A 15,642-nucleotide genomic window follows, 5' to 3' on the forward strand; every position below is an offset into this window, starting at 1 on the left:
GGGGCCAGAGCACAACATTGCACATCCACCTCCAGCCAAAACTCCGGCCGCCCCACGTGTACCCCTCCCCAGCTCTGCCAGTCCTACCCCCTTCCCCCTGTGCACCCCCGCAGTGTAGTTCAATCCCTGTCGGGCAGTGCTTCTGTGCCTTGATCTAGACCTGCAACATCACTTGCTGTTCCAGTCCCATGCATCTGCCCAATGCCCCCCAGTGCAGGCTGGCAGCACCCTCTGTTATCCGACACCTCACCCCTGCCAGCTCTGCCCCTTTCTAATCAGCTTCCTTGCACCTTGTTGGAATCTCAGCCCAAGGGTGGAGGATTAGCTAGGCCATGGGAGCTGAACTCCCCACCTGGCCATGAGAGGTGACTGCTCCAGGGTCGAGGCACGTTGGCTGGGCAGCTCGGAGTAATTTACGCTGCCCCTGCCGTGGCCATTTCTACTCTGGGGATAAATAGGATTGACGGAGCCCAGGGAACATGCTGGCAAACAGGAGGGGTAAATCTGTCAGTGGATGTTTGTCGTCCCGGGCTGTCCGGCTGTGCTGTTTCGCAACTGAGCTCTCCAAACTCATAGCCCAGCTCCCCAGCCTGCCTTTCAGCTTTGGCCAGGCTCCCCTCGGGACCTGCAAGGCCACATGGCTTAGAGAACAGGGTGCTGGACAGGGACTCAGGAGACTGGGCCCTATTCCCAGCTCTGCGATTGGCCTGCTGAGTGCCACTGGGCAAGTCTGTTTGTCTCTCTATGCCTCGGTTTCCCCATGTGTATAGTAGGAATAGTCTGTAAGCGCTTCCAAGCAGGCACCATTTTGCCCATGCAGGGCCCAGCGTAATGGGGGAACAGCCTTAGGTTCTACCACAGTACAACTGCCTATTCACATGCCAAGCCATCCTTTCACTGAGATCTGGGACCGCAAATGTTACTGCTTGAGCCCGTTTTTGAGGAAAGCATTTGCAAAGTCCTTTATTAAAGTGAGTGAAGAGATGCAAACCCCTCCTCCCCCAACCTGTTACCCCTCGAGCTCATGGCAGTGCCACTCTGTTTTAATGTGGAATTCAGAAGCGATTCTAATCAGCTCAGTGAAATCCTCCCTGAAAAGGAATACCTCCAGCACCGAGCTCTGGAGTGCATGCACGCCTGGCCTCTGTTAGTGGGATAGCGAGCACGTTGGAATGGTGTGTAATACAGGAATGTAATTTAAACAGCTTGAGCAAAACACGCAAGCTGTTTTCACTCCCTGCCACTATTCCGCTTTGTAGCAGCCGCGGGATTGGGCCGTAAGTGGGATATCAAGTTTATTGCAGCTATTTCCAACCTGTAATTGGTTTTGTGGAACACAAAGAGAAAGAGAGGTGAGTGGCTTTGCAAGGCAGCTGCTGGGAGAACGGGAGGCTAGTGGTGTTTTGTTTTATTTGTTTGCACGGGCCAAGTGAAAATCACCGTCCCGTTTGCTTGTTGCATTGACAGACCTAAGTGCATTTACCGCGCTTCCGTCCTCCAACTTCAAACGCAGTGATGGGAGGGAGATTGGAAAGAATCAATGAGACGATTTGGGCAAAGCCCAGCCGGCATGGAAACGAGCAACAGAGGGACAATAGGTGGATGCAACAACAACAAAAAAAGAGACGCTTAAGTAGCGTCACGTTGGGATTTGTGGGTGTGGTACCGTGGCGGTGGGCGGGGAGGAAAGTTCCAATGCGGCAGCCTGCTGCCGGCGAGCGGCGAGGATGTGGGGTTTCCTACAGCACAGGGCGTATGCGGCGATATTGTGCAGGGAGGCCGTGCCGTCGGAGGATGCAAGTCCTACTGATCAGCACTTTACTGTAGGCGGATTAGGCGTCTATAGATTATATTGACGTGTTGCAGCACATTTGCTTCAGGGCGAAGACCGTGTTTTGAGCATGCCGATGATGCTAATTTGCTGCAGGCTACCGCCGTACACCGTGGAGCTCCTGTGTTGGGGTTCAGACGCTGGGGACTCGCCAGAGCACGAGGCCTCCTGCTGCAGCATTGCAGCCTGGAAATGGTGGCCGGGGGATGCAGAATATACTGATTGGCCCATCGTGTGAATCAGACAGGAGGTCAAGGGCCAGCTCGGGCTCTTAGACTGGGGTTTGCTTTTGTTGTCGTATCCTGCCCGAAACCATTCTACTTGGAGAGTTCTCCAAAGGGAGATGAGCTGCAGAATCAGATTTAGCTCTGCAAGCAGGGCTACAGATCCCGGTGGACGGGAGATGCTGCAAGCTGCGTTCGTCCCAGCGGCCAGCAATGCCCCAAAACACCTCCGCCCAGGATCTCATTCCGTGTGGGCACCAGGGGCTCATGGTTCCAGTGCCGTTTTGGCAACTGGCATTTCCTCCTTCTCTTTCCGGTGTAACTAGGGGAGACGGTGACAGGATACTAAGCTCCCCGACCACATCCCTCTGTCCTCACTCATGTATCCAGTACAGCAGGGGAGGAGGAGGAAAACCCTTGGGCTGCTCTCGTACCACGTGGTCCAGGGCTAGCAGAGACAATAGAGCCATATGTGGATGATACCAACTGGGTTCACGATTGGTGCTGCACCGAGTCCTGCGGTTTCAGAAGCCGGGGTTCCAGCAGGCCTCGTTGCGGGGTGCAGGTCCCCCCCTCGTGCCCTCTGTGAGTTTTGCTGAATTTGGAATTCCCCAGAACCCCAAGAGGACAAAGCAGCCCAGCCTAGTGAGTGGGACGCTGATGGAGGAGTCGAGAGACCTGGCTTCTATTCCTGGCTGCGGGTGACGTTGGGCGAGTCATTTCCTGTCCCGCCCTTTGTCTGTCGTATCTATTTAGATTGTCCGCACCCAGTGGGACTTGCAGCGGCCCTGGGGCCATCGATAGCACACATGTGCCCAAAGTTTGCCTGCCTGAAGGGGCAAGCGAGGGCATTAACTGCACTACGTCCTCATTTAACAAGCCGGATTCACGTCTACTACAACCAGGCCTCTCCAAGCCGTGAGCATGCTCAGCGAGGTGGGGCTTGGCAGGGCGAAGCTACCAGATTGAACACTGAACCAGCAGCTGCTCTGACGTTTCAAGACTAGGGAAAGCAAGCGTCAAGGCGCGAGGGAAGGTGCCCAGGAATCGGCGCTAGCCTCCCGATCCTCCCCGCCCCTTCATCCCCCCGGCATGCAGTGTGACATGATGGAAAATCCAAAGTTCCACCCGTCAATTGCTCAACAATGGGCAGCTAACGCTATTATCGGAATACTGCCAGCTCCTGTCTTGGCAAATATAAGTTTATTAGGGGAGAATAAACAAGAGGAGAGTTCATTGCTGGCTGTGGGAGAGATACTCAGAGCTCCGGAGAAGGCTCCGGGTGTTGTCAAGGAGTGTCGTGCTTCATTCGGACTATATATTGCTCAATAGCACCTAGAGGCCTTAGCTGGGGTTAGGCACCAAACGTTGTGCAAGGTGCTGTACAAACACAGGGTGAGACAGCCACTGCCCCAAAGAGCTTCCCAAGGAGACAAGAGGTGGGAGGATAATTATCCCCATTGTACAGATGCGGGGACTGATGCCCAGAGAGACTCAGGCCCAGATCCACAAAAGCGATTTAGGCTCCTAAGTTCCAGTGAGATCAATAGAAGTTCTCTGCCTCAGTAGCTTTGCGGATCTGGGCCTAAGGGACTGACCCAGGGTCACCCAGCAAGTCTGTGGCAGAGCTGGGAATTGTATCGAGATCTGCTGAGTCCCTGTCCAGTCCATTAACCACAGGCTCAGAGTGGTGACTGCAGGCTGAGTGGCAGGAGGCTTCCATGGGTGCTTGGCCACTGAGGTTGTGAGAAAGTGATTAACCTCTGAAGCCCTGCACGGTCCGCTGGGTGTACCTGGCGTGGCCAGCAGGGATGTCCTTGCAGTGTTGTACCTGCTGCCTCCCTGCCCACCTCAGGTGCTCCTGCTGGAGCACACAGCGGGTCAGGGGTCTGAGCCCTGGTCCTGGCGAGGGCACATGCCAGAGATCCAAGCCCACCTGCAAGAAACCTGCCCTGAGGCACATTCAAAAGAAAACCTGAGGCAGCGAGCCCACGCCTGGGTCGGCTGACTCGGGCTTGCGGGACTTGCGCCAGCAGGCTAAATGTAGCCATGTGGACGGTCCTGGTTGCAGCGTTTCAGAGCCTGGCTCCAGCCCGAGCAGGAACGTCTACGCTGCTCTTTCTAGCCCGGCTGCCCGAGCCTGAGTTGGCTGACCTGGGCTCTGAGACTCACGGCAGTGGGTTTAATTGCCCTGAGTCCCCTCCTCTGGGCTTCCCCAAGGAGACAAGCCAATGGTCCCTCAGGGAGTCTGTAGCAGAGGCAGGAATTGAACCCGGGTCACCCAAGTCCCAGCCCATATAACAGTGTCTAGGTGTAAATCAACCCATCTGCCCCCTCGGGTGTTTGTTACCTGCAGCTCTTCTCATGACCAGCATTGCATATGTTGTAACTTGGAGCCAGAGCTGGCCCGGAAACTGCCCCCTGGCTCCCCCCGTCTGAACTGCCCCACACTTTGGGAGAGTCCAGAGCTGGAGCTGCACTTCTGGGGCTACAGGGAGTTATGGGGAGAGTATTTTCAGCCCAGTTCTCCCCCACACTGGCTTGGGCCCTGATTCAACATGGCCCTGTAATTGACCCCAGGCATTGCAGGGCATTCCTGTGCGTGCTGGGTAAGAACCCTTTCCTTGAGATATCGGGGAGGGCACTCTGGGTAGCACAGGGGCAAACGCTGTCGGGGTTCCCAGTATTGGGCTCAACAGAAATAAAGGGGGCAAATACCCAGACACAAGGGCTTCAGTGGTTACAATACAGAGCCGGCTGGCTACCCAGCCGCCATTGCCTTGGCATGATGGAGCCCTCGACTGGCGGCTGGATGGGTTGGGTAACTCTGTGCCCTCCACTGCCTGCCTAGATCGGTTGCCCCCAGCTGAGCCTGGGTGGCGGGAAGGGTCTCCACCAATGGAGCCGGCCGGTTTGTTCCAGTGCGTAAGCACGTGGCTAATTCCAAGCACATGGGTCATTCCGCTGACGTCAACGCCGCGTCCCCCTGGGACTCACCTGTGGAAATCGATGGGACTATCCATGTGCGGGTGCTTAAGTCGCTGGCTGAATCAGCGCATGGAAGATCCAGAGCTCACGGGAATCAAGTGGAAAGTTTCCCGTTAATTTTAATAGGCCTCCATGATGCCACTAGAGAACTCTGAGACACGCACATCCCAAAAGGGGCAGGGTAAAAGGGGCGGGCTGGGGGTGGATTTATGCCTGAAATAAGGCCTGCAGATACCTGCATGTGCAGACACTGGCTTATCTCTGAAATAATCCCAATGACTTGAAAACCCACGGTGATACTCAACGAAAGAGCCACTTCTAGCTTCCTGGCTCTGTTAGCGACTGTAAAACTTCCTCGTTATCGCTGGCCCAGAGCAGGTTCACTGGCTTGGTCCAAAAAAAAAAAATGTAAATAAAGGTGAGGGTGAATTGGACATATCCTTGAAAACTTCCTCTCCTACCCCAAAGAGCCGGAGATTTATGGCTTGGATCATCCTTTTTGCAGTTCTTTATCTTGTGTGTATGTGAGTATGTATTGTCTTTGTAATAAAAACCCTCAGCCTAGGCAAATAAATTTGAAGAGACAGTTTTACTGACAGCTTTTCTCCTCCTCTGTGTAATAAAAAAAAATGGAGTGAAATTTGAGATAGGAATGGTAGTGCAGGCTGCGGTTTAAGAACAAGATAAAGGAGCCATACCTGGCGGGAGGAGAAAGGCGGATGCAAGCAGAAAGCCCAACGTGCAAGTGCCTTCCTGCTTTGCTTTCTCCTCTTCTAATCCTCTTCCCTGCCCCGAGCCCAAATACGGTGCACAGAAGTAAAATGAAGAGGGGCTGTGTCATTGATGGATGGAGTTCATAGCCGCAGGGTGTTGACTCAGTAAGCTGCAGCTGGAGTTAAAACCAAAAAACAGGATGCACTTGAAATGTTTTATGAGCATTTAGTACCCAACCCTACAAGATAAGGGTAATCAAATCTCAGGCTTCAGGGCACAGTTGATTGCCTGTCGGGGTCAGGAAGGAAGTTTCCCCTCCTCTATAGCAATTGGGCCAGCTGCATTATGGGAGATAGATGGGCTGCCTTCTTTTGAAGCACCCAGGCATGTGCTCGGGCTGATTTGAAAATGGAATATTACTGATGCTCTTCATCTGTGCATTGATCATCACCATTATCGGTACATTTATTGACCATCCAGAGCTCCCTGATGACCTCCTAGCCCCTTCCTCAAATTCCCAACAAGCTTCTCCCTGTGGTTTTATTTTGTTGCTGTCTTGGTGTAGCCATCCCTTCACTCTCATGTCCATAAACTCCTTGTCTGGAAGTGGGCACCGTCACTTTTGACCCTGATGGTTTTTATTCTACCATACGAGCTGTGGGCGAGGAGACCAGTCAGAGGAAATGTCTGGGAGCCTGGGTGGTGTTGGGCAGAGTTGTGTGAATAACTGATGGCTTTGTTCTGAAAAGTCAACACCAAATATTAGGTTTGGGTTGACCCAAAACAAAATTTCTTTGAAATTTTCAGTTAACCAAAAAGTTGGGGGTGGAGGGGAGATTTCATGTCAAAAGAAATGTTTCATGTGACCCCAAACAAAACGTTTCATTTCATTTTCCTGCTTTTTTCCTCCTGTGTTCAGTGGAATTGAAGTAAATACTGAAAAGAGGTGTTTCGACTTGAATTGCTTTTTGGGGGGGCGGGGGGGAGTCTGACAAACAATTTAACACAAATCTGCAAAATATTTTGGTTGAACTAAATCTGCATTTCTGGTGGGGAAAAAAAGTTCCGGCCAAAATAGGCTGCCCAGCTCCCGCGCTGGATTCTCGATCAACCTGAGCCACTGTCAATCAACTCCAGGACGTCACAAACCTCACTGCGAGGCAAATGCTGCCCACCACCTGAGCTGAATTACAGACCCCAGACCTGCCACTGTTTACTAGGCAGCCTTTGCGTAATTCAGAGCGAAACATATTTGCCATCCAGGCAAAGCCCTTGCTGCAAAATGCCTTGAGGCAGCATGACCGGACTCCCAGAACCGCTCTGTGGCAGTAGCTTTGTGTTTATAATGTCATTCTCTGTGATGTACATGGCTGACTCCTTCTCCCGTGTATTTGCAAAGTGCTGCTCCTGGCTTTTATGGGCTCCATTTGTGCAAGCAGTTCCCATATAAGCCACTGAATGACTCTGAAATAGCTTCAAGGTGCCAGGAGCGCTTTATTCCCTTAGCACATTTACTTCTTTGTTTTAAATAGAGATGAGCCCGACATGCACAATTTGGATCCAGGTCTAGGCCTTGAACAGCTCAGCATCCAGGAGCTGCATGGTGATTTTGGCCCTTTTTAGAGATGAACACCTCTTGTGAAATTCATATCGGGGATATGGATTCCAAATGGATCGAACCCGAATCTGGATTCTTGATATTCTCAAAGTGTTTGGATCTGAGGGTCCTGGTTTGGGTTCTTCTCTAATTTTCAAAGGGGCCAAGTGAGAAATACAAGCTCTACGAAGAAATGGAAGAGCTAGTTAGAGCTTTAGTGGAATTTTAAAGTCGTGCAGCAGACATTTCACTGGTAGGTCCTTTAGTTAAGTGCATCTTTCTGGCTTGCTGAGATGTACAGAAAGAAGCCACAAACGCAAGAGACCCCCTTTGTGTTTAGAGGACACAGATCCACCTTTTATTTGCAGCAGCATTGGATTCATGCACTGCAAATCTCTCCTTGCTTATGGAGAGCTAGGCTCCCCATTGCTTGCTGAGCCACGGGACACATGGACTTTCTCTCCCCTATGTTTCATCCTTGCCCCTTCCCTCTCCTAACACAAGAACTAGGGGTCACCATATGAAATTAAATAGGCAGCAGGTTTAAAACAAACCAAAGGAAGTGTTTCTTCACACAACACACAGCCAACCTGTGGAACTCTTTGCCAGAGGATGTTGTGAAGACCAAAACTATATAACAGGGTTAAAAAAGAACTAGTTAAGTTCATGGAGGGCAGGTCCATCAATGCCTATTAGCCAGGATGGGCAGGGAGGGTGTCCCGCGCCTCTGTTTGCCAGAAGCTGGGAGTGGGCGACAGGGGATGGATCCCTTGATGATTCCCTGTTCTGTTCATTCCCTCTGGGGCACCTGGCCTTGGCCACTGTCGGAAGACGGGACACTGGGCTAGATGGACCTTTGGTCTGACCCCGTATCGCCATTCTTATGTTCTCGCTGCAGCTGGTGGAGCCCCAGTGCAGTGATGTAGGTGGGCCGACAGCAAGTGCACAGTGGATACAAGGGGAAGAGCAAATCAGGGAGCTCCTTCGCGGTGCCCCCCACTCAGGGTTTTGACCCAGGGCTACTCCGCAAGAGGCACTGTCCCCGTCCCCGTCGCAGAGTGTTCAGGGTTCGATTTTTATCAGGAAGATGCTGAGACAAGCAGTAAAATGCAGCCACACGGCAGGCTAAGTCATTTAAGTGGATCTAAGGCGTGTGCGCCCACGCAGCCCTGCTGCTTGGGAAGGCTTTGAAAGCCCCTGCCTGTTTCTTATGGCACCAGCACTGTGCAGGTGAGCTCCTGGACCCTCCGGCAGTCTGCGGGAATTGTAGCCCCACTGCCAGACCTCAAAAGCCAACTGTGTGAATAGTGGATCAAAGTTTCTTTCTTTTATTTTATCCTCCCCTCTGGATTATTTTTTGTTCTATCTCTCTTCCATTTACTTTTTTTAAAACTTCGTAATAATTTGTTTTTGAACAGCCTTAACCACAAAAAGTAAGTGTGTGTGTGTTCGGGGGGGGGGGGGGGGGTTGCATTATAAATCTGGGAGCTTTACAGAGAATGGAGTCGGGGGAGGGGGGTGACACACGACAGGGCAACTTAATCCCCAGCAGCCTTTTACAATAAGATTCCTTTAACGAGAAAATCAGATCAGCTGGCTGGAGATAGGAGTCAGAGAAAATGAAGCCAGAGAAAAGGCCCCTGCTCTTGTGATGGGATAGCAGGGAGCTTTGCAGAGATAACAGCCTAGCAGATGAGAGTGGGGTGTTTTTTGTTTTGTGGGAAAAGGAAATAAAAATTTAAAAGCGGGCAGAAAAGATGAAGGGGGGCGGGGAGACACCTTCAAGGTTTGCACCTTTTCTGTCCTTATCTAGCCCCCATGACAAGAGCATCTGAGCCCCACACAATCGGTAAATAGAGTCAGCGTGCCAACACCCCTGGGTGATAGAGAAGTGATGTTATCCCCATGCTATGGTGGGATACTGAGGCCCAGAGAGACTTGCCCACAGTCACCCAGGGAATCTGTGGCTGTGCTGGCAATTGGACTCAGGTGTCCTAAATATGAGGCTACTACTCTAATCACTGGACCGTCCTTCCTTGTCTGGGAGGAGCTGGGCGTTGGGTAGGGCTCAGTGATGGTGGTCTACGGTTTGGGGGATTGTGTGAGGAGGTAGATTAGTTTGTGTTACGTTTCTGTTCTTGCTAGGTATTCCACTGGATCTTGGGGTAACTGACGTGTCTGTCTGTCTGAGGGCACCTGGAGCATTGGATGGGCGCTCTTCTATTGTGATTTATAAAACATGTGATAAACAATTTTGGAGACGGGTCTGGTACCAAACTCCCGGAGCTAAACACCCTCAGACTCTGGTCTCTATCCCTGTAACAGATTGGCCAACAACTCTGGATTGGAACCCCTCTAAACTTGGTAGTTTGGGCCAGTGTCTGATCATTAGGGGAAGTAGCTCTGCCCTCCCTCTCTCCCCCGCAGATTTTGGAAGGCGATCTGGGTTGGCAGGAGATTGAGGGTTTGCTGGCTGCTGTGCTTTACTATCAGCTAGCACTGACAGGGATGCAGAGGCAGTATGGGGCGGATGGCGTGGGGCTTGCGAGCTATGGAAACTAGCCCAATGAGCCGCATGGTTGGCTATTTTCTGTGTAACTTTCACTGACCAACAGAGGTCACTCCCATACATTGTGAAGGAGGAGGCTCCAGGTCTTTCTTCACCATGAAGACAAGACAAGATGGGAAAAGCCCATGGCCCCGTGCAGAGCTGTGTGCTGGGGAAACATATGTTTTTGTTGCACAGGGTTTTGAGCTAGGCTGGATCATGGTTTATGAATAAAAAAGCCACCCCTGCTTTAGCCTGAAAGCTTGTGCATCAAACGTAGAGATGGAGCCAAATGGAGACTCCAGATCTGAACACCTCCTAGACTCTGAGGGAGTTTGGCTCTGAACTTGGTAGCTTGGACCCATCTCTGAATCAAATCGTGGTCCAGTAAGATGTACAATGCTGCTTTATCTGTCTGGCCATTTAGGACAAGCCCAGCTATCAAGTTCTTATACACGTGTTTGTCCTTGGCAGGTAACAGACGGTGGTACCATCAAACAGAAGATCTTCACCTTTGATGCCATGTTCTCCACCAACTACTCACACATGGAGAATTATCGCAAGAGAGAGGACTTGGTGTACCAGTCAACAGTGCGGTAAGCCATTCCGCCTCCATTGAAGAGGGTGCTCAGAACTTTCCTAAGTTATATGAGAGAGCAATGTCAGAGGAGTCTACTGGGTTAAAATATTGGCGGGAGGAGGGGGGGGGAGAGATTGTGTGTCTTCATCCTGGTCTGAACTGTGCAAACCTACCATGAGGCAAACCATGCACAGACCACTCATTTTTAGGAGAAGTGTGACATATATAATGTATTCTCTCTGATGTAATGTACTCCACTGTCAGTAAATCATTACAGAATTGTTTGTGCCGGAGAGATAACGAGTGAGAGAGAGCACAGGCCTGGGAGTGACTGTAGCCTCGGGGCCTTATGCCTGAGAGGGTTCGCAGCCGAGAATCGCTAGCAGAGCGAGGCGCCTATCTCTGCGCGAGGGGCGGGAGGTAGCATACACCCCCCTGGTCAGCCTCTCCCGTTGGCTAGCTCAGGCATGCTGGCGTTGGTGAACCACTGTTGAAGGCGTCATCTCTCCCCATCCGTTGCCTCTGCGCCTACCTCAGGCTTCATGAATCCCAGTATGTGCCTGTGATTTTCTAGGTGCCTGTAAGTTAGTTGTGGGGCTCAGCATCACAACACTAACGCCTGTTCTGCCTCCAGGCCCCTCTAACTGGTCAATAACTGCTTGAAAGGAGTGCAGGTGACCAGAAGCTTTAGCCAGGACTCATTGGCTCCACCGAGCGACAGGTGCTGGCATCAGACGCAAACGCGGTTGTCTGTCCATCCCCTTTACGAAGCCCCGGAGTTGCTGAAACAATTTTCTGGTCAACAGTTGAACGGCTGGGCACTGCCCGCTCTGTCTGGTGACAGGCCGCAACATTTGGGATCCTTCCCACAAAGATATAGAGCCAGAGCCCAGGTGAGAGGATTTGACAGCTGTGCAGAGGAGGCAGGCAAGATCCTGACGGTCAGCAACCTCGTCCACGTTGATGCAACCTCCCTGATCGCCCGTGGCCCTCGCCTCTTCCTCACTGTGACCCTATCCTGGTATCTAGCTTCCCCCCCCCCCCCCCCCGGAAAGATAAAGTTTGAGCCCCCAGTGAATTTTCACTCCCAGTGAAATTCCGCCTGCTGCAGCATGCTGCGGGCTCTGGAGCATTCCAGGTACCATTTCAGACCCCTAAGGAAGGCACCAGAGCCTGGTCTGGATGCACCTATGCTTCAACTCCATATTTTGAGGTGTGCAGGGCCATAGACCAGCACTTGGATAGTTTAATGGGTGGGGCCCCCATATACAGTTGTGGGCTTCCCATAGGTCTAGAGTCAGCCGTGGCCTGGGTCACCCCAAGGCAGCAGAGGGCTCTCCAGTACCAAAGAGGCTTCGGAGACTGGGATTAAGGTTACGTAAAACATTTACTGTGTCTGTATGAAGTCTGAGCTGGGCCATTCCGTTCTCCAGCAAAGTTCAGTTCTGTCTGTTGCTCATCCCCGAGGGCTTACAAAAGGCCATGATCACAGTGTGAACTCCACCCTCTGAGGCCTGGGATGGAATCTCATGAGTTTGGGTTGGCCTCCTGGGGCCCGATTCTTCACAGCCCAGCATCTTGCGCGGTCACTTACAGCAGTGCCGTGGGCCTGGAATGTTACCGGGTCTGAATGGTTGCATTCTGCACTCACGTGGCCCTGGTGCAGGGAACCGGAGGCTCGTACCCAGGGGCTCTCCTCTCTGGAGCCCATGTCAAGCATGGTAATGTCTCCAAGGACTGCGACTGAAATCAGGACGCTCAGTCACTCTGACCTTTTCTGTTGCCATTCCACTGTCATTGCCTGGAGAACCCCTGAGGAAGAGGCATATTGGAAGCCAATCAAAGCGCAAAGCATGGCCAACAAGCCAACCATGCATTGTAAATCATGATGTTCATCCTCATGATAAAGACCATGATGAGAAGGAGCGAGAATCTGCCTTGCCAGTTCCGTTGTGGCAGCTCCTATCTTCCTCTCTTTCTCTGCATTGTCTCTCCTGACCCAGTTCTGAATATCTGCCGATCTTTGCGAAGGCTGATTGGAAACTTGGACGCTAGTACTTTGTCTCATGACAGCTGAAAGTCTGCGAGGATGCTTTTTAGTGAAACGAGAGCAGCTGCTTTTGATGGACATGTCAGGACGTGACATGTTGGTGCAATGGTTCTTTCCTACCTGCGCTCATCCAAAGAGCGAGGGGGGAAGGGAGGCGTTAGAGAGGAAGAAAGCTTTTAAACTAAAATTAAGGGAAGGGAGCGGGGGGAGGAAGCCAACAACCCAAACATTATACGAAGAGGAATCAAGTTAGAGGCAAGAGCTGCTGGTGCTTTTGCTAGATTGGCGACAGGACTTCAGGGATAAGAATGCCACATTTACATATAAATGAAGATATTTACAAATTAATGCATTTCAAGCAAGAGAAAAATCCCGGCATCACAGCTGTCAACGCTTCATCCTCTCTTGCAGTGGGAGAGGGAGAGAACGAGGCGAGGAAGATTACCAAAACGCATGATAGCAGGAACGGTGCAGTTTTCAGAGGCAAGATGTGGGAGCGAACTGTGCTTGCTCTGATAGTTTCTCCCTGCCCTTAGCCCTTCGGGGCAGGAAAGACGGGGCATTTAAAGGCAGAAAGAGCGTCCAGCCATCCAGTATAGCCTGAGCATCTCCCTGGAAATTAGGAACGGATTGAGGAGCTTGGTACTCTAACAACATGTAATATGGACAGAATCCCCATTGTTCCTGCATAGAATTGTCTGATGAGCTCCATCTGTTTGTTTCTCCTTTGCCTGTTGGTCCTGTATGTTCAGGTAGCCGTTTGTGTCCAGATCTTCTTCTTGACTTAGTTATGATGACCTAGGCTAGATCCTCAATTGGCATCACTCCATAGGCTTCCAGGGACAGCTGGTTGAACATTCTCAAAAGCCCCGAAGTGATTTAAGAGTCATGCCAGGTTTACACTACAACGTTTTGCTGGCATAGCTGTGTTAATCAGGGGTGTAAAAAACTCACACACACCCCCCAGCTGACAAGCCATGCTGGCAAAAAAAACCAATAACCCAGTGTATCTGCAGTTACGTCAGCAGAAGAGGGCTTCTAGCTAATATAATTTGGGGAGGTCGTATTCCTGTGCTAGCAGCGTCTACACTAGGAGCCTCTACCAGTACAGCTATACCAGCAAGGCGTTTGTACTGTAGACAAGGCCTAAGTCCCATTCTGAAAAGTGGCATAGGCACTTAGGAGCCTAAAAGACTCATTCAAAGTCAATGGGACTTAGGCTCCTAAGGCACTTATGTGCTTTTGGAAATTTTACCCAGAATCTTTGTCAATGCCTAGAGAGCTGTAACTATGATCAGGGCTACGTACCGTATGTACAGTCCTTGATCCGAAGAGCTTTCAGGCTAAACAGACGAGATAGACAGAGGACAGGAGGGGAAACTGAGGCAGGAAGTGATGTGCTCAAGGTCACACTTGCAGGTCAGTGGCAGGCCAGGGATAGAACCTGGCCATTCTGAGTCCAGTCCAGGGCCCTACCCACTAGGCCACACTGCCTCATCAAACCATTGTCACAGATAATTGTTTTAATTACTCATTGCAGCACGAAATACCCTGTTTTGTTCCCATCCCAAAATACACCAGTGCCTTTTTTCCTAAGCCAGGGCAGCTACGTTGTAATTGATCCCTATTCATAACTCACTCCACATAGACCTGAATCATTTGGTCGGCCTGACCTGTCCCTTTGATTCTCACAGACATTCTCCCAATGATAAAAGTGACTGCAGAATTGCTCACAATACTGTACTTTCAATGTGATCCCATTAGGGCTTTATATAGAACTAGGGATTCTGTGGATATGTGGCCAATAAATTCCCTACTGTCTCCCACCATCCCACCGCTCGTGCATGCACGCACACAAGCGCGTGTACTCAGCAGTTAGGGTTCCAGATAACTTTACTGCACAGGTCTCCAAGGGAAGGTACCGCACGACAGACTGTTGGCCATTAAAGCCTCTTTCTCAGCTGTTTGTTAGGACACGAGCAGCCATTCAGGCGTTCCCTGGAGAGAGAGGCACCTGCTCAGGCCTCACCATGTAAAAAGAGGAGCTTTGCCTTTCGATTTGTACTGCTCCTTGCTGGAGAGTGGATGTGGTTTTTCCAGGAGAGAGAGGAAAGTGTTAGGAGGACAGGACAGGCCACCTAATTGCCTGCCGAACGGAAACAAAATCACCTAAATTTGCCTGCTCTGATGACATCGATTTCATTTCAATTCCCCAAATACTGAAAAGAAATTATTTCTTCCTAATGAACCTCTTTCTTTTTGGTGTCCTTTCTCTCTCTCTCGTTTGGCCCCCTTTCCACCCTCCTTTACTTCTTCCCCATTTCCTTTTTTTTTTCCTTCCTCTACCTCCCCCCTTTACTCTCTATCCCTTCCTCTCTTTATATTTACCATTTAGCAGCCAACCTTTCCACTACACTCTCTGCTCATCTTTCTTTGTTTCTTTCTCCTGCATTCCCTTGCCCTTTCTTGTTCACTCCTTGCTGAGAGTCATTTTCTTTGTAACACACTCATAAAAAGAGAGGGAGGGAGAGAGAAGCTGCTAATTAATTAATTAGCTCTCACTTGTTTCCCTGTTTTAAAGCCTGGCCTTGGACTCCCAATCAGACAATGTTGTATTTTTCAGCTCTGCTTGATTTTTTTGTGCAGTGTTCTCTTCCAGGGGATTGTGGGTAATATAGACAAAATCCTGGCGCTCTGGAGCTGCTCCTTCCGCTCTGCCTTCACCTGAGCGCGTGGGCTGTGGTCTGTCCATGCCATTAGTGTCCTTCCCCTGCAGGCCAGGACCACCCTAGTTAAGCTGTTTAGGGGTGCACTTTGACATAGTACCCTTCCAAGTGCCAGCCTGGCGGATGGTAGGCACCAGGATGTACTCTGCCTCCACTCCCCCCATGGGCTCCAGGCTCAGCTGCAGCCTTGACATTTGGAATATTTTTCTGTCCAAGGCTCCATGTGTGACCACCACCGTCTCGGCCAGCACCAGGGATCCGCAGAGCTGACCACGTGGGTCTCTGTAGCTTGAGCTGAAGAGCAGGCTCTGTAGCAGGGGTGGAACAGACTCACATCCTGAGTCTGTTCCAGGCACGGGTTAAGACACACGACATGCTGGCCAG

General features: G+C 51.1%; 1 protein-coding gene across 1 annotated transcript in view; it reads left to right on the top strand.

Moving 5' to 3' along the window:
• IGSF21 (immunoglobin superfamily member 21) overlaps positions 1 to 15,642 on the top strand; it is a 259,896-nt gene that overhangs the window by 146,574 nt on the left and 97,680 nt on the right. Inside the window, exon 3 of the mRNA XM_074975095.1 lies at positions 10,377 to 10,498. Coding sequence (XP_074831196.1) covers positions 10,377 to 10,498 — 122 coding nt within the window. The remainder of the gene's footprint in view (positions 1 to 10,376; positions 10,499 to 15,642) is intronic.

The sequence above is a fragment of the Natator depressus genome, chromosome 18 (assembly GCF_965152275.1).
Source record: "Natator depressus isolate rNatDep1 chromosome 18, rNatDep2.hap1, whole genome shotgun sequence".
NCBI classification, from domain to species: Eukaryota; Metazoa; Chordata; order Testudines; family Cheloniidae; genus Natator; species Natator depressus.